We start from the raw sequence: 19046 nt of genomic DNA on the forward strand, positions 1-19046 counted from the left end.
GGCTTGTCCTCTTATCAGCATGAAAGTGGTATGAGTGGCCCACTCAATAAACCTACCATTTTGGGATACGATCGAGTGAGGAGCTGACAACATAACTACACGAGATGAAATTAATCGATTCCCATCTTTAGGAAAAGTAAATGAGTTGTTCTCTTAGGTGCTGATTACGTGTTATGAATTTCAAATAAAGCTCGAAACAATAGGCGATCAATAGCTTTCGATGGGGATTTGATCCCCACATAAAAAGCTTATGAGATAAAATAACGAGTGACAAATAAATTATTTTGTAGTTTTAACTCCATATATATATAAAAGTAATTTGAACACAAAAATGATGGAGAAACAAAAAGTAAATATTAGCTTTTAAGTAGAATATTGTTGAGATCACGTACTTTATATATTTATTACATATTTAGAATTTAATTATTTTTTTTATTTTTTATCTTAAAGCAATAAAATTTCCATTTCTTACTGAAGATACCATCCACGCAGCCACCTTCCCACTACAATTAAAATCGCACAAAAAAGTATCTAAAAATGCATAAGGAGGATTCGGAGTCTCACACTGGGCACAACCAACGATCCACGAAGAGCTTTTGTTAATAAATGTGGATATATTAATATATGTTATTATATTATTATATATAATTTATAGTAAAAATACAAAAATCAATAATTTGATGGGGCACGACCTCCTTGGCCGTTACGTGGCTCCGCCACCAATGATAGACACTATTTATTTGCTTTATATTTACTTTTTTTTTTTTTTGGTTTTTGATGTATTTATCGAGGAAATTAAAAAAAAAAATAGTAACTATACCCTAATACATCAACCAGTAGTTTCATTAAAAAACATGGAGCTTATTTTCATTATTGATTTTTTTTTTCGGATCGAGGAGGTCACACATTCAAATTATCATGATATAATATAACAGTAAAAAAGATGGAAAAAAAAAATTAAAATCACACATTTATTATTTATCAATTCATTTAGTACTAATTAAATTACTGTCTTTATTAAGTTGAAAGATGAAGTTCAACTACGGTGATTCTTTTTAATACTGCTATGCGATATCTATATTTTTTATGTGCGCCATAAATTTTAAAAAACATTATATATACTTAAATTTTATTATTTATCTATTAATTTATTTTTATTTTTTTTTTAAAAGAAACTTAAATTGCGCAGTCATGTTGTCTATAAGAATAAAATCATTACATCTGAATGCCGTACTCTTAAAAAATAAATAAAAAAATTCATAGCGAAGATAAAAGATATTTCTAAAATTAAAAGAAAGAAAGAAAAAAAGAAAAATCACAGATCGCGAAAATTCCAAACGATTTATTTCGAAAAAGAAAAGAGAAAATAAAAGGATGGAATATTAATATTAAATTAAAAAAGAGGTCGTGGAGCGTCGAAGGTGGAAAAAGACGAGTTTTAATTTTAATATAAACAGTTCGAAGAGAGAATTTTTATTTTTTTTATTTTTCCCAGCAAAATATTTCGAAACACACATAATTTTTTTTCCCTCTCTGTGAGAAAAAAACCCTAGCTCGTCCTCTCTCCTCGTCCTCTCTTTCAAGTTTCCCTCCCTTTTCTATCTGATTTCCTCCATTCCCATCCGATTCGGTGGGTTCTTCTTCTTCAATGGACTTCAATTGAACTGAATCCTTCCTCACTTTGAAGGATCTGGGAGCTTAAGCTGTCAAACCGAGCAACAATGGCGTCTTCCGACAAGGATGTCGAAGAACAGCTTTTGGAAGCTGGCAATAAGATTGTTGACCCTCCTACTTCAGTTGAAGAACTCCTACCTCTTCTCGACGTAAGCCCTTCCGTTCTTCTTCTCTACGTTTTTCACCCGGTTATTTTTTGTTCTTTTTCCCCTTTAATCTGGGAATTTCGCTAGGGATTGTGTTTTACTGAATTAGTTTTTCGACCTGGTAGAATGCTGTCTTTGAATTTTCTTTTGCTGTATCCTATTTACGGCGATATTTTGATGCTCGATTGGTTTCCCCTATACAATATATCGTGTTCCGTATTGTTTGCTTGTCCTTCGTTGCCTTGTATTTGCCATGTATTGGAAATTTCCATCCTTTGACTACGTTCGAGCCGTGCGCACGATAATGAAACACGACTTTGAATGAAATTGCAGAAACTGTAGCCATTTCTATTACTATTAGCACCAAATACGATTAAGTTGGAAACCGGACCTTCACTAAAATTTTCTAGCTCAAAATCTCTTTCATTTGCACGAAAGAAAAGTTGAATTGATTCATATATGTGTGTGTGTGTGTGTGTGTATGTATGTATGAAGCTTTAGATTTCAAGTAGCACAACTTAAATTAGAAGATAAGTTGGTGTACATCTATTCAAGTTTACTGGAATAATACAGCTGGGTAGGGTGACATATTCTAACTCCATATTGAGCTGGTAGTAAGAGTATCACTTTCGGTGATCTGGAAAGTTATGCAAATGTAAAACTATTTGAGAGGGAATTGGTTGAGATTATGTGAATTTTTGAGAACTGGTAAGGAGAGGATTACTTCCAGGAACGTGGATAATGGGTCCTAATGTAATGAGGGTTCATGCTTTAAGACCAGTCAGGCAGTTTAGCATCTCTTAAAATTTTTAACTGTGACTTTTAAATCTGTCTCTCATGTTGATTCTTTAAACCGAACATTAAATGTCTAATGAGGTATTTTCCACCTTATTGCTTTGTTTTCTTAATCCCGCTAATGTAATTATTCTCCCTCTTATCTTTTTTCCCCCTCTCTTCTGATGAATTGAAATGCAATGGAATATTAGCAGCTAAAATGGCCTTCTAGGTCCTTGGTATTAATTAATTGATTATTTTTATCTTTATGGATCTTAATTTTTGTGGTTATGATAGGTAGCACATTGCATGTTTCTTAAACTTCACAATAATCTGCCTGATTGCAGAAAATTGAGAGTTTGCTGGCAAAAGTTGAACAATCCCCTTCAAAATCAATGCAAACTGCACTCACTCCGTCACTGAAAGCCCTGGTCTCTGATCAGCTTCTAAGGCATTCAGATATTGATGTCAAAGTTGCAGTTGCTGCATGCATCAGTGAAATAACTAGGATCACTGCACCTGATGCCCCTTACAACGATGAGCAAATGAAGGTAATTAGAAATTTGGTATTTAAGTGGATACGATGTCAATTTCCCACTTATTGAATTTACTTCTAAAGATTATGTTGCTGTTCAGGAGGTATTTCATCTGATTGTATCATCCTTTGAAAATCTCTCCGACAAGTCAAGTCGATCGTATGCAAAGAGGGCATCCATTCTTGAAACTGTTGCGAAGGTCAGATCATGTGTGGTCATGCTGGATTTGGAATGTGATGGATTGATCATCGAGATGTTCCAACATTTTCTTAAGACTGTAAGGTATCATGTTAGATTTTATTTTGAAATCAAATTCCTTTTAAATTTTTACTTATAAAAGCACAGTTATAATAGCTATTAATTTCCCTACAATTCAAATTCTTTTGTGAATACATATAATTTGTTCCTCCATGAAATACTACTAAACAGTGCTGTTAAACTTGTACGATTCACAAGTTTCATCATATGAGTCAAAACCCAATGGAGCCAAAACGAATTAGCTCATTCATATGAATCACAAATGAGCTGAATCGGAAAAAAACGTAGAAAATCACATTTCCTATTCAAGAAATTGGAAAAAAGATTTAAAACAAAAAATACCGCTATTTGCCTGTCAGTTGAAGGAGAAAGTGGCTTTGTGTTGGGATGGCCACTACCACCGGCAAAGAAATGAAGTGAAACAAAAGAAAAAAGGGAAGAAGAAGAAGAAACAGATAATAGGGAAGAAGAAGAAGAAATAGAAAAAGGGAAGAAGAAGAAAATGAAAAACCATTAGTCTGAAGACTGAAAACCTGGGAAGTGAAGAGGCATACGCAAGAGGAAATAAAAGAACCATGGGTAAACGGAAAAGACAATCTGAAATTTTAAAATATAAATTAAAATTGAATGTATATCTCAGGTTTTTTTTCCATCTCACAGTACATTAAATGCATATCACAGCATATTAATTCAATTGTTTAAGTGTGTGTGTGTGTATATATATATATATATTTAAGTTATTATTTTCTTTTTCCTATTTTGGACTTAACTATTTATATTTCAATATTATATATTAAATTGAAACTTACGGTACACGATACATTATGATACTTGATACATTAAATTTTGATTTTGATTTCCTTCCGTTTCACGAATTAACAACCTTGCTATTAAACTTCAGTACTTCATCAAAAATTGACTGACCATTATATTGGGTGCTTTGGATGATATATAGTGGTGGTATTTGAGTGCATTTGAAGGATTGGCAAGAAAAACTCAATTAAAAATATAATGTAGTGAATTAGAATAGTTGACTGTATTGTAATAAGTTTGGATTTTAATTATGGTCTGTTAATTAGGTTAAATTTGTTCAATCCTTTTTATTATTGTCATGGGCTGGTAGTTAGGTTGGTTAGCAGGCAACCTTTACAAATAAAGGAATGTCTTTTATATCTTCAAGGCTTCATATATGGGATAGAGTTTTCTTTGGTTGTTCCTGAGTGTAGATGTTGCACTTGGCTAAGTTTGATATTTGAGTGAGAAAAGGAATTGCTTGCGAGGATCCCAACAAGTAAGAATTTGGATTTTATGGGAATGGAAAGTACCTTTTCTGGCTTTTGAATGGTAGTGCTCAAGATTTAGCACAGTTTCCTTCATTTTGAGGATTTTCCCAACAACCATGCGACAAAAAGCATGGGAGGCTGTATAGTATCACTCAAAATTTAACTCATCAAATTGATAGCTTGATGTAGTAGGATTAGAATAAGTTAGAGTATTATGGTCAAATCCTTAATTGATTAGGATTTGGATTAGTTTCCGAATTGATTAGAATTAGGATTACTTACCTTGGTTTATTAGGATTAGGATTAGTTTTTTTGACTAATTAGGATTAGGATTAGTTCTTTGATTAATTAGAATTATGATTAGTATGCTTTTTAGTTCTCTATAAATAGAGAATTGTCTTCTTGTATTGGCAATTTTTGATTCATAATAAAGACTTTGATTTTATTATTGGAGATTTCTCTCCTTTAATCTCTTAGGCTACAAGCCTACATCATAGCAAGATTGCAAAAGAAAAAATTTTGGATTTTGCCAAAATATGTGAACATCGAAAAGTTTTCGATGGCTTGGAGTTTTTGATAGAGGCTTAGGCATTTGTGTTCAATGGATGAGAAATTATACATGAGTTTGAATGCCTTCCTCATGAATTTTCAAGTATTAACCAAAATTCAGATTTTATCGATACTCGAGCAATCAAGTGAATGATGCTTAGACAGCGCTGGATTTTTAAATTAATTAAATTGGAGATGATACTCTATGGAATGGGAAGGAAAATACGGTTAATGTTTTGTGGATCATCTGTTGGAACCACAATTCAATGGATAAAGTGTCTAATTCACAAGAAACCTCTCAGACTTTGTTGAAGGAAGGAGATTGAATTTGATGGAAGACGAACATAAGAAGCTGTCTGTTTAAGGAGAGTTCTCCATGTATTTTGATGAGCTTTTTTCTGAAAAAAGAGATTTCCTGTCTTGGTATGTATGAGTTTCATCTGTCTTCTACAATTAAAGCTTTTAGCTGTAATTTTGCTCCCTAATGTTTTCCCAGCATGATAATTTGATGATGAATGATTTTGTCAACAAAGTTGACATAAGCAAAGAAGGATTTTCCATGGCTCTTTTGATGGGCTATTACAGAATCTTATTCAGGGGTGTATTGGTTCTTTAAGACTAAAACATTGTATTTTATCAATGTCCCACAAGCTTGGAAATCTAATCTACAGGCTGGTTGCTCCATTGGAAAATCCTTTAACCTTATACGCATGTCTTGACAAGCTTATAGAAACATTAGGGTATTGATATAGTGAAATTTCAGCCTTTTGAGTTCCATGTTTCCTGACTAGATATTTTTCCGTCACATCTTAAGCTCAAGGAAACTATAGTGGATTAGTTGGATAGCATTGTAATAAGTTTCAAACTTTCAATTCTTTGGTTGTTGTTGATTTGCTATTGTTAGAGCCCAAAAAGCTTAAATCAATGAGTTTGATAAATTTAATTCTATCAATTTTTCAATAGCCCTCACTTGTGAGCTTGATAATTTGTAGAAGGCCCAAATAGAGGAAATCAATATTACTTAGGGAGGAAGTGACATTCCAGGGGTTCTAATATATGACCTCTTGCTCTATTACTTGTGGAGGAAGTGACATTATTTGGTTGGGCTTTTCTACTCTATTCTTTGTTAGAAGGCGGAGGAAGACTTGGATCATATTCTTTGGCATTGTGAGTTTGTGTGCTCAGTCTGGGACTTTTTTTTTTCCAGACGTTTGGGTTGATGCGTGCTTGTCACAGAGGTGTTAGAAATATGATTGAGGAGTTCCTCCTCAATCCGCCGTTTGGGGAGAGATGTTTTCTCTGGCTTACTAGCGTTTGTGCTATTATTCAGGTGTTGTGGGGCGAGATGTTTAGGGGGATTGAGAGGGATGCTAGGGAGAGTTGGTCTCTTGTCTGTTTTCATGTGTCTCTTTAGGCTTCAATCTCAAATGTCTTTTGTAATTATTCTATTGACATGATTTTCGTATAGTTGGAGTCCCTTCTTGAAGAGGGAGTGTTCTTTTTGTGGGCTGGCTTTTTTTGTATGCCCGTGTATTCTTTTATTTTTTCTCAATGAAAGTTGTTCTTATAAAAAAAATTATATGACCTCTTGCTCTAATATCATGTTATTTCTGGAGCAAATCAATTTTCTCCTTGTAGAAAGAATCCAAGAATGGGTAAAAGGAAAAAATAATTAGAAGATAAAAGACTAATACTTTAATGTAAACACAAATATACAGTTTTAGTTTTCAATACTTTTTGGTTTGTTTGAGTTGGTTGGAAGCAACTTCCATAAATTGGGGGATTTGAACTACAAATCTTTTGGTCACAAACACATTCATATGCCAGTTGAGCTATGACAGCTTTGGCTTTAGTCTGGATACTAGGTGCATTAAAAATAAAATACATTCATGTAAACTTTATTTTTTAATATGTTGTCTGTAATTGTTATTGATTGGAGCAGCGTGCAATCTGATAGGAGGTTATGCATTAGTTCAGCTTTTAATCAGTGTTTTCAAGGTGTGTGCCTTGGGTTGCCTAAGGCGAGAGGCGATGCGACTTCGGGTTGTTACGCCTTGAAAAGGCAAGGTCCTTCAACCAGGCGCTCGCCTAATTGTGCTTTACGTCACCTTGATGCGTTTTTGCCATATAATAAGGCGAGCGCCTAATTGTTTTTGTTTATTTTTTTTTCCTTTTGATATCCTAGAATGTGAGAAGTACAAGAATTTGGTGAAGGATAGAAACATGCAGAAGAATAAAAAGAAGGAAGAAGAGAATGGTTAGAAGAAGAAGAAAAATCGGGAGATAAATTTTTAAAAAAGAAAAGAAAATAGAAAGAAAAGAAAAGGCAGTAGAAGAGAGTCTCATTTGAGACATATGTGTTGCTGCATGAAACTGCCAGATGGCAATAATTTGACAGATCCTAGAAGAATGAAATAGGGATAGTTGCATGAAACTGCCATTTGGCAATCTTTTCCCATAAATACAAGGCTTTTTATTTAAAAGTGGCATGTTTAATGATAGTTAGACTATTTCTTTTACTCGATAAAATAGATTCTATAACTCTAAATTTTACTAAAATAGGTTATGTTTTTTTATAAAAAAATAAATAACTTTGTAACATTCTTATGCTTTTAGTTTTGAGTATTTATTATTATTATTAATTTACAAATGTTAATAAATAAAATTTATTCACTATTTTATCAAGTGTGCCTTGCTTCAATCAGGCGACGCTTTTTTATTGCCTTTTGCCAGGAGGCAATTAAAAGACTCATTTCCTTAATGTGTGCCTTGCGCTTTGAAAACACCGATTGTAATGATGTCTTGGCGTATTGTTTGCCGTGCCAATTCTTGTAATAAGTTGCCGATAATTTGAAGTTCAGATGATGGCAGTAACAAGTAACTCTTCCCTGGTGTTCACAGAGTAAAAGTTGATGTGATTTGATTTTAATAGTGCTAAGTAAAAGATTTACAAAAGCAAATTTCTGATTAAACAGACCACCAAACAATCTTTTTGTGATTTGTTCTCTGATTTGTTCTCATTTGTGTAAGATTGGACCACTTAGGTTTTATCTATTTAATTTTAAGCCTTCCATCTACTCAATTTAGGTCTAGCATTTTCCTTCTAATAGCTTGGTTCTATTCTTCATCCAGGGATTATCACCCAGAGAATGTATTTACGTCAATGGAGACAATTATGAGCCTTGTTTTAGAAGAAAGTGAAGATATGGCTGTAGGGCTCCTCTCTCCTATCTTAGAAAGTGTGAAGAAGGACAATGAGGTAATGTGCTTTGAGTTGTTCCCTTCCTCTCTCTTTTTTAATTATTAATGTTTTCACCTTTGATTGTCTGTTGAATCTTATAATATAATTACAGGAAATTCTACCTATTGCTCGGAAGCTAGGAGAGAAAGTTCTTGACAACTGTTCTACCAAGCTCAAACCTTATTTGGTTCAAGCTGTAAAAACCTTGGGGATTTCTTTTGATGATTACAGTGATGTTGTTGCTTCCATATGCAAAGATCTTTCTGGCTCTCTTGAGCCTAGTAATCTTCACGATGCTGGTGAAAATGTGGTAAGTTCTTAATAATATATTCTAAGGCTGGGGTGCCATTCAAGTCTTTCTAACAGTCCATCCCATTCGCCCCCCTCCTAGTATTGAGTATTGTACAAATGAGATTCTATATCTGCTATGACTTGGTATCATAAAAACAAAGCTATGTGGTAGGTCTCTACTCTCCGTTATTTGCAGGGTATACAAGTGATTAGAATATTTTATTATATTTGCAACCATGTCAAATGTTGTGAATACAATATTTGATTCCCATGTTTAAAATATATAGGATACATGATTTGTGATATTGAATTTTCCGTCAGTTTATGTATTTCAGAGGTTAGTTTTTTTTCTTTTTTTTTTTTAAAAACTTTTTTTTAGCTTGAGATTCTGGTTGTTGAAATAATATTCAACACCCAAGCGTCGGCATACAAGATATATTTAACCCCGACAGAAGTGATCTTTACATGATTCTGGCATCTTCTCTTGAATCTGAATTTTATGTAATGGTTTCTGCATTCTTTCAATTGAAACTTTGTACAGGTTGCTGAGAGCAAGTCAGTCAGAACGTCCGAGGATGAGGTAATGCAACATCGCAATCTTCTTAATGAATCTCCTTTCCTGTTTTTGGTTTTATGAAGCATTTCTTCTCTTGTTAGAACAGGCAGTTCTTTATAATCTCACGTAAGTAACATATGCAAAATATAATATATTAGGTTGGTATGTGGAAAGTATTTATTTTGATTTAACTAACATGTAAAATTATACAATATCTATCAGGTTGACGAGAAACTGACAGAAGTGGCCACACCTGAGAGAGTTGACATGGCCGTGGAGAAACATCGTGATTCAGTTAAGAGCAATGGAGTTGCAGAGGGGGGTGAGGATGGCTCGGTGTCTACTCTGGAGAACAAGAAGGAAGAACATGGTCAGGAGTGCAAAGAGGTGAAATCACCCAAGAGTCCTGAACCTGCCAATTTGAGCTCTGAGAAGGCTAGCAATGTGAAGGAAAGATCTGAAAAGTCCTCTAGGAAAAAAGGTAAAAAATCTAATCAATCCTCGAAGTCTACTGAAGTTTCTCATGTTGATGCCCAGAAGGGATCTGAGAGCCAGCCAGAACGTGAAAGCCACAGTGAACATCCTGGTTCTCCTTGTGAGAACCGGTCTGCTGAAAATTTGCCTTTGGAAAATGAGGCTGATGCCAAGCCTTCCTCACCCAAGGCCATGGAGGTCGAATCTGCAAATGTTGCTTCACCTTCACTTAGTGAAAGCGTTCCTGATGAGTGTAACAATAAGTCTGGACAGGGAAATAAGGCTGGACAGGCAAAAAAGAAAGGCAACTCAGCGAAAGAGGTGGTGGCATCATCTGCAGAAGTTTCAAAAGAATCATCTGATGGAATGCACGACTCAGGAGCCAAGCTTGATTCAGATGCTGAAGAGAAGGCTCCTGCTGGAGTTTCTGATGATACCAAGACTGCAGCTGAAGACTCAGAAGAAAGGGAAAGTGATGCTACCAGTGATTATGAGACTAAGACATTGAAGCATTCTGCTAGGAAGGGAGATGGAGCCAGTAAGAGTAGTGGTGGTTCTTTAAAACAATCAGAAGCTAAGAGAAAGAAGGGATCGGGGAAATCTATTTCTGGAAAGAACATGAAAAAATTATCAGGTGATGATGATAAAAAGGTGAGAATCTATGTTTGGCTTAGTAATGATAAAATCCTATCCCCATTGAGCATTAGTAATTGCTTGGTTGAATTGTGGTTATTCTTCTAGGAAGCAACACCTGTGCTGAAACCAACCTCGAAAACCACCAAAGATGAGAAGATCTTGGACAAGACTCCAACAGCAGTTTCCAAGAGGAAACGAACTCCTAGCAAAGAAAAAGTATGTTCATGCTGTATAGAATTAATTAATTCTATTTCATTATGGATGATGACGTTTTCACCTACTTGGAGAAAAACTTTAGTAATGTTGCGATCGCTGTGTTGTTGTGTGCTCATTAATGTTAGATTTTTGTTCTCTCCATAAGTTAATTTGTTGGGAGGCTGACTTTTGCTCTTAAGAAGTGACTACTCTTCATGACTTTGCTTTTATTGCCATCAATACATCGTAGTTAGTGTGTTCTAATTCAACTTGTGTTTGTTTATTAATATATACAAGAATTTACTGATTTCTATATTTTCCCTGATTAAATATTTCGTTTGTGTGCATTTGTGAGGATATAGAAATGCTCGTCTTCTTGTAGACATATTGGCTTATTTGTCCAATGTTCTCTGTTTGTGTGTGTGAAACTCAAATGATACATAATCATTTTTTTTTAATGAAGAGTGTGGTATCCTTCCTTCCTTCCCCCCCACCCAAAAAAAAAAGAGATGCATTACCAAAAATCTCCTGGTTTTCAGTACTGCTGCCATTTGTTTTGTATATGATCTTAAAGCGACATGTTGGTGATTGGCTCATTGCACTCTTCTTTGTTGTGTTGACAACTTAAATTTCGTTTTCAGGAGTCTGAAACCAAGAAATTTGATGAAACTTTGGTTGGTTCGAAGATAAAAGTGTGGTGGCCAGAAGATCGCATGTAAGTGCCAATGGGCTCTTCTCTAGCTCTTTTGGATTTCTTTGATTTATGGTCTCATAATATGATAAACTTAAATCGTAATGCACACATAGTATTTGCAGACATATACTTTTCTAATATTTTTGCACATTGGTACCTTATTTAATTTGTTGTCGTATTCTAAGTCAGGACTTGGATTTAAAATTGATTATGAAAAAGCTTACGAATATGTGGAGATCTTGGATTTAAATTTGTTTTCGGAATGACTAACTGAGAGATAAGGTGGAAGATTCTAGAGGGCTTAGGCAAGGAAACTTTTTTTCCTCGCTCTCTTCATACAGTTGGTGGATATTCTTAGAGATTAGTTGTCATGGGTGTGAAAAGAGGAGCCATTGAGGGTTTTCAGGTGGGGGAGAGTGAATCTTCATCTATAGTATCTCCATTGTCCAAATGATATGATGCTATTTTCTTTTATTCTAGGAGGGAGGGCTCCTTTGTAAATCTCAATTGCATTCATTGTGGTTGAGCTTATTTTAGTTCTTAACATTGGTAGGTCTATGAGTGCAGTCTCTGGCATTGATCGTGCGTTTGATAAGTTGAACTCTTCTGTAGCTGCATATGTGGTGGGTCTCTTTCTTTTTATCTTGGGTTTCCTTTAGTCTGCAACCCTAGGTTTGTTTCCTTCTTGGATTTCTCGAAAGGAGGGAGTTTTGACTCTTATTCAATCCGTTTTAGTGGATTCCTACGTATTTCATACTAGTGTTTGTGATTCCCGTCTTTTCGAGTAAAATCCTTGAAAAGATTGATGAGGGAAGGGGGGGCTCAAAGTTAGGTAGGACATTGTGTCAGTGACGTTCCATCAAGTAGGGTTGCGTATAGGTGATTCGAGACTTTGTAATGTTAGGTCACTTTGAGCAAGTATGACCCCAACTCATCTAAATGGGCTTCAGGTCGTGGCTTGGTCAGAAGACACATTTAGAAATCCTTGGTTAGCAACTGGTTCAGGCTTTCCTTCCTTCTCCAAATGTGTGAAGATTGTTGGATAGGCGATAGAGACCCGTGTTTGGAATTCCTCGTTTTTGCCATTCAAGGTTGTGATTTCTTTGATTGGCTCTTTTTTGGGTTTTGCCTCTTTTGTTAAACTTTGGTTTGCAGTTATTAGGGTATTTAGTTGGAGACGAATTATAGAGCTTACGGGGAAGAGGTCTTGGAGGAGGTTTGGTCCATAGCTAGGTTTGATTTGATGTCTCGCTCGAGCTATGATTGAGGTTTTTATATCCATTCTGGGTGTTATTCTGTTCGACTTGAGCCATTTCTGGGCTTAATTTTAGCTCCTTTGTGGGCTGTTTTTTTGTATGCCATTTTTTGTTTGGGAAGCAGCTTGCTGACCTTTTTTTTTTTTTTGTTTCGTTTTGTTTTTTTTTTTTTAATAAGTTTTTAATCTCAATAATCTTTTTCATTTAAAAATGTCAATTTTTTAAGGCTCGATGATAACCTTTTATTTTTTTTTTTTTTTAGAAATGTAGCTTATAAACATTACTTCTTACCTATAAAAGTTTCTTTGTTTTGATATCACTTTCTACCCATATTTTAAAAAACCAAGCTAAGTTTGAAAACTAATTTATTTATTTTTATAAAAAGCTTGTTTTTGAAATTTGACAATAAAAACCATATCAAATAAATTGAGAATTTCCTGCTATGAGAAATTTATTTACCCATGTTTGATAACCATCTGTCTTCTGAGGGATTCTCTCTGGGCATTCTAAAATTTAACTTCCATAATGACTTTCTGTACCAGTATTTTTCACAATAACGTTTAAGTATCATAATTCTTTTTGTAAAGTGCTACATGCCTAAGACCAAGAGCACGCACAAGATATATCTATATAATAATATTCTTTGTTAAATAGCTAGAATTCGAAGGGCATGACATGATTGTAAAGAAAACGTCGTTCTCAACAGTCATTAATGAGATGAAGCAAATCAAGATCTGGTCACGGTTCTTAAAGTCACTATTAACAGTCATCCTTTTTGAAAAGAAAAGGAAACTTTATGAATTTCCTTCATTAGAGCACTTTTTTGGCATCCATGGCTAGAACCCAATCTTCGTATCTTTGAAGACAAGGCCACAGTTTTTTGATTAATGAAATGGGTAGGAATAACTCCATGTTGCTTACTTTTATCTTGTACATTTTAGAAGGTTTCTGCGATAAAAAATGAAAGTAAAATTCTGTGTCATCCATTGGAATGATATCCATATTAGTAATCTTATTCCACAAAGCATCTGGGTTTAGGGGAAACACCACAATCATTTGGTTGAGAGGCCAGTTTTCTCATAACTAAAGTGACGGATCCCAAATCCTTCCCTCGTGAATAGATTTTAAATCAGTCTCCGGGTTCACTAAATGAAACCCACTGCTATCCCCCACGATCCCCCTTGAGAAATTTCACACAGGCTTTTTGAGCTTGTATGCTACAGAAAAAGGAAGTTTTAACGTTCCCCTTACTGTATGCTCTATATTATGAGTTTATTTTTATTTTTTATTTTTTATTTTAGTTATGATGAGTAATTTATTGATTTATTGGTCGATTGAAAGGTGAGTGTTTTCTGTTTATGAAGGACCAAATTTTCACATTAGTACTTGACGGCAGCCCCTTGAACTCTGCAGACAATTTTTTTTTTTGTTTGATAAGAAACTGAGAAACTTTTTATTAAACAAAAGAGAGAGAACCACAGCCAACAGGTCTCGGGAAGAGGGATCCCTAAGCCAAAAACTTGAGGATAATGAAAGGGTCTCCAATCTAAAAAAGGAAAAAAAAAAAAAAAAGAGACGCTGTGTGTTTCAAAAGGAAGTTTGTAGAGCACTCCAAGAGGAGGCAGTGAACTGTACATTTTCACAAATTGTTGCTTGTTTGGCTCTGTTAATATCTTCATTTGTCTATGGTAAAACAATTATGATGGGCTATTTCGTTATTTGTCGTGTGACATCTCCTATCATTTGCAGGTTTTATGCAGGTGTAGTCGAATCTTTTGATCCAAAAAGAAAGAAGCACAAGGTAAGATATCATTTATGGAATCTTTGGTTTTGTCTTATCTTGTTTTTGTTACTGTAGCATGCATGCATTTCAGTGCATATGTATGCGTGTGTATGCGTGTAATATGTTATATATGCTTGTAGTATAAAGCACAAACACGTTAAAAATGGTCAAGTGTCGGTGATGGATACCGACGCATTATTGTCACGTTTGAAGCCATGAAACTACAACTTAAAAGAAAAGGAAAACTTACCTTTTTTTTAGTCTCCAAGTTTTGAAGAGTTTTTGCGATTGTGTCTTGAGTTTTCAAAATGTATCTTCCATGAGTTCTTGTAATGGTACCTTTTTAGCTCCTTAGTTTTTAAGAATAGGTTTAAAAGTCCGTGAAGGATTTTTTAAAATTTTTATTTTAAAATTATTATTTGACATTTTAAATTAAAAAATAAATTAAAACAATTATGCTCTCTTTCTTTCCCCTTCTTTCTCTCCTCTCTCAAATTAAAAAAGGACTTAGGTCAAATTAGAACTGATTTTTTTTAAACTTTAAAAAATTAGAAAAATAATTGAAAAGAAATTTCTTCTCTTTCCCTTTAGTCCCTGATACACGAGATATTGTTGATATTGATTATCTCATCTCTCATCCTTTGAACGAATTGTATGGACTTAATTTCTTTTTTTTTTAAACTGATAAATTGTCAAAACTATATGCACATTTTTGTTTAAAGAAATTAATGTGTCCCCCTCGTGTTGTATCTTAATTTTTGGGAAATTGATGGCTCGTCGTGTTTGTATCGTGTTGTATCCGTGCTTTTTAGTGCTTGTACATATACATATGCATTACGCATATACAAATTTTCATACATAGGTTTCTGGTATTTGACAAGGGTCATTTTATGCAGGTTTTGTACACAGATGGAGATGAAGAGATACTATATCTTAAAAAGGAGAGATGGGAATATATTGACGATGAAACTGAATCTGAACGAGTAGGTGGCTGTGTGAATTTATATTTTGCTTGTCATCTGAGATCCTCTAACCTTACAATTTTATTTGTATGGCTACAGGAGGAAGCAGCAGATTTAGTGAGATCGGAATCTCCAGCAGAGATGTATGTACAGCCTTATCATCTTGCTCATTTCAGTTCATTAACATTGTAATTTTACATTTTATCAACAAGAAAAGGAATTGCGAAGATGAATTTGACCTATTTTAGTTTTCAATATCAATTCCCAAATATAGTCTATTTATGGTTTTCCTTTGTGGAAATAGTCTTGCGTATAAAGATAAACATCATGTGCTATTGTTTATATTGATTCTTTTGTTTTTTTTTTTGTTAGACCTCAAAAGAAAAAGGCAAAACTCAATGCCAATGAGTCTGCAAAGCGAGGAAAGATGGATGTTTCACCCAAAAAGTTAGTTTCATTTCACAACTGTCCAGTTTCTCAATAATGGTTCTTGATCTTTAATCGTTAAACTCAATTCTAGGGGTGGAGTGACTTCGTCCAGCAAATCTAAGGTTGCAGCTACAAAAACTGACCGGAGTAGTGGCAGCAAAGTTGAAAGCAAGTCAAAAGAGAATACCCCTAAGGTTGGAAGACCTACATCTGTTACAGGTAGCAAATCAAAGGATCAAAGCACTCCTAAAAGTGGAAGCAAAGCTGGTAAGACAGGTCCGAAAATTTCTGGCAAGTCAAAGACCGACGATGCTGAATCACACAAGACTAGCAAATCAAAGGAGGATGAGACATCTACACCTGCTGTTGTTGCGAAGTCCAAGCAAGATGTATCGAAGACGGGGAAGTCCAAACAAGAGACCCCAAAAGCTCCTGCAATTTCAAAGGGCAAATCTACCAAAACAGGCGATAAATCTAATAGTTCGAATCTCTCCACCAAGGTTAAGTTCACATCTTCAAAATCAAAAGAAAGTGGAGATGCAAAGAATTTGGCTTCTTCCGCAAAAACAGTGGAGAATTCAAAGGGAAAGTCACTAAATTCATCCAATGATCAGGGCAGTGAATCCAAGTCAGGAAAGAAAAGAAGAAGAGAGTCCAAAGGTTGATCACCACGTCTATTCCAAAAAGCTTGGAGTTGTCTATTCCCGCCTCGATCTGCACTCTACATATTTGCAAATTGTATAAGTTCTTGGCAAACTTGCTGTGGATCTGATGATCTCATTGGCACATTTTCCAGATTGTCATATATTCTTAGTTAGGTAGGTTAGCAGCAATTATAGGAGTATGCTAGTTCTCTTTGTAGTTGTTTGCCGCAATTCATGTCATCTGTGGGAGGTAATAGTAGAGGATCCTTAAGTTAGCTTATGTATTACTTGGGCTTTTCTGAAACAAAGATTGCCTTAATTAGAGAAAGGAAAGCCACAGATTCAGAACAATGGTCTTTTTAGGCCTTTCTGTCTTATCTGCTGTCTTCCCCTTTTAACTCCCTGGGTGATTTTCAGAGTAATTGTTAACTTAACATCCCGTATTTGATTAATGGTTTTGAAAAGCTTAGCCTTATTGGAGCATTTGGCTCCTCGCAAGTTTGGGTCTGTATAGCTTATCAAACTTGCACTTCATTTCTGAGTTCGTTTTTTTCTAGATTCTGGATTCTTTATATATCTATAATCACCGTCTTATAGGTTTCTTATTTCTATTACATGACATGAATTTATCCATCCTGAGGCAATTCATATAAGCTTCAAGTTTTTGCTTTACAAATTCAACTTTCTTTCTTCAAATGATGGCTACTTCAGTTCTTTATAGTGCACAAGTCTGATGTTAAAATTGTGATTTGAATGTTCTTTTGCTAGTACTTTTGCACTGTTCTAAGAAAAAAAAAACATTAGTCTCTGACTAAATGGAAAACCATGGCTTGGAATTTGTGTATATGTATTCCCGTATTTTTATATTTTGTTGGTGCACGCGAGCCTTGGTGGATGCTCTTTGGGCCACTCTTTTGGTTTACCTCGTCGTCTGAGTTGACCTACGTGAGAGTATTTGTACCGATATAGTGTCTAAATGCGCTATGGTGTTTTAAGTTAATACATGGAGGAGGACTAGTGTTTCTATTTTGGATTTTACTTCCCCATTTGGGCTGCATATCTGCTTGGGTTACGTCTAATGTTGACATGTTAGGATGATTCTACCCTTGGTTGTAGAGTGCTAGTATCAAATTTGGTTTGATTATTTTTTGATTGGTACAACTCCCCGAGTATGGCTAGTCGTTTTTTAAGGTTTGTGTTTATTTAGTACTTGAACTTGTCTATTTGGTGTTTGACATTTAAAATTTTTAAAAATTAAATGGTCTATTATATTATGCATAGATTTAAATTTTGTGTTTGGTAGATTTACAACTTTTAAAAATTATTGAAGATGTTATAAATCTATTAAACACAAAATTTAAAAATCAAATTACGTCACATTTAAAATCAAAAGTTAAAAAGACTTGTTAGAATTTTCTACAAAGTTGAGGAAACAGAAAGTTTTGAAAGGTTATTAAGACTTTTTGAAAGTTTAAAGATTTAAAGAAAAATAAAAACCTCAAAGTTGAGTAACCAAAGTTTGAATTTAAAGTACATTGAAATCATTGAAATGAATATAGAATTGTTAAATTTGCAATTTCGGGTAAGTATCGTACTTGACTGAAATTGAAGGGTTGAATTTGTTTTTATTAACAGAAGTGGGAGTTAATGCATGAGTCCCCACTTCCATCGTCTTCTTGTGGCCTTCTTGAGCTGTATTTACAGCTCTCAGTTCTGTGCTCGCCGTACTGTTTTTGTTTGTGTTTTTTATTTTTTTCTTTTTTCATACTTCACATTCAAACTTCATCGTGAAAAGTGCCCCCAACTGCTTCTTTACACTTTACCCCCACAATAATCTCTTCTCTCTCTTCATTTTTTTCCATTTCTCAACTTTAAACCCTTCTATTTGTTAAATCAGACATAGTTCAATTGACATACGAATGTATTAAAAATTACGAGATCTGTGATACAAATCTACTTACCTCATTTATACTAAAAAAAACCATTTTCTTCCATTCTTCTATTCTATCCCCCAAAAACCTATTTATTTGGGATATTCAACTTTTACCTCTTCTTTATCTTAATCTTTCATAACCTGTATCAAATATTTACGGTTAGTTTTTAATTCTATATAATTCCGCTTAAACTCTAAGAAAGGGTTTGAGAAGGGTTGTATTAAGTGTATACATGAGTTAGATTGGGTTAAGTTGCGAGCATTTTTTTGGACAAATCCGAAAATTCAGGTTTGTTGGATTGACGGCCCAAAAGACTCAAATAAAATCTCAAACCTAATCAAACCAACCAAAATTTGGATTGTGGTTGAGTTGGATTGTCAGGTTATAACTTTTTTTTTTTTTTTTAACTGAAAATATGAAAATTTATGTACAACACATGATTAATAATGAAAATCTCATAAAATTCAAATGAAAATTTTATTATAAACTTTAAACCAAAAGATAAATATTTTAACAATTTTAAAAAATATTAAAAATTCACAAAATAATCATGCTTTAAACAAAGATATATATATATATATATATGTATATAATTCGAGTTGAGTTGGTGTCACACCTCCTCCAAGGAACCCTTTCCATTCTAGGAGAAGATGTCAAGACAGCTGATGCCAATCCTCCTATGACACCAACTATCATACCTTATCTCTCTACCTTTACAACAGAAACTTAAA

At 34.3% G+C, this 19046-nt stretch overlaps 1 protein-coding gene across 1 annotated transcript; it reads left to right on the forward strand.

Annotated features, from left to right (window-relative positions):
- The first annotated feature begins 1409 nt into the window (after positions 1–1409).
- Positions 1410–16879, forward strand: LOC120075344 (transcriptional regulator). The gene is made up of 14 exons (XM_039028646.2): positions 1410–1823; positions 2942–3145; positions 3231–3412; positions 8353–8479; positions 8574–8771; positions 9294–9332; positions 9531–10433; positions 10524–10634; positions 11255–11328; positions 14313–14364; positions 15243–15329; positions 15408–15451; positions 15681–15755; positions 15829–16879. The coding sequence occupies exons 1-14, from the start codon at positions 1722–1724 to the stop codon at positions 16400–16402; spliced, it is 2772 nt and encodes a 923-aa protein (XP_038884574.1). The 5' UTR covers positions 1410–1721; the 3' UTR covers positions 16403–16879.
- Positions 16880–19046: the final 2167 nt, after the last annotated feature.

The sequence above is a fragment of the Benincasa hispida genome, chromosome 4 (genome assembly GCF_027475165.1).
Source record: "Benincasa hispida cultivar pf3 chromosome 4, pf3_genome.v1.1, whole genome shotgun sequence".
Lineage (NCBI taxonomy): Eukaryota > Viridiplantae > Streptophyta > Magnoliopsida > Cucurbitales > Cucurbitaceae > Benincasa > Benincasa hispida.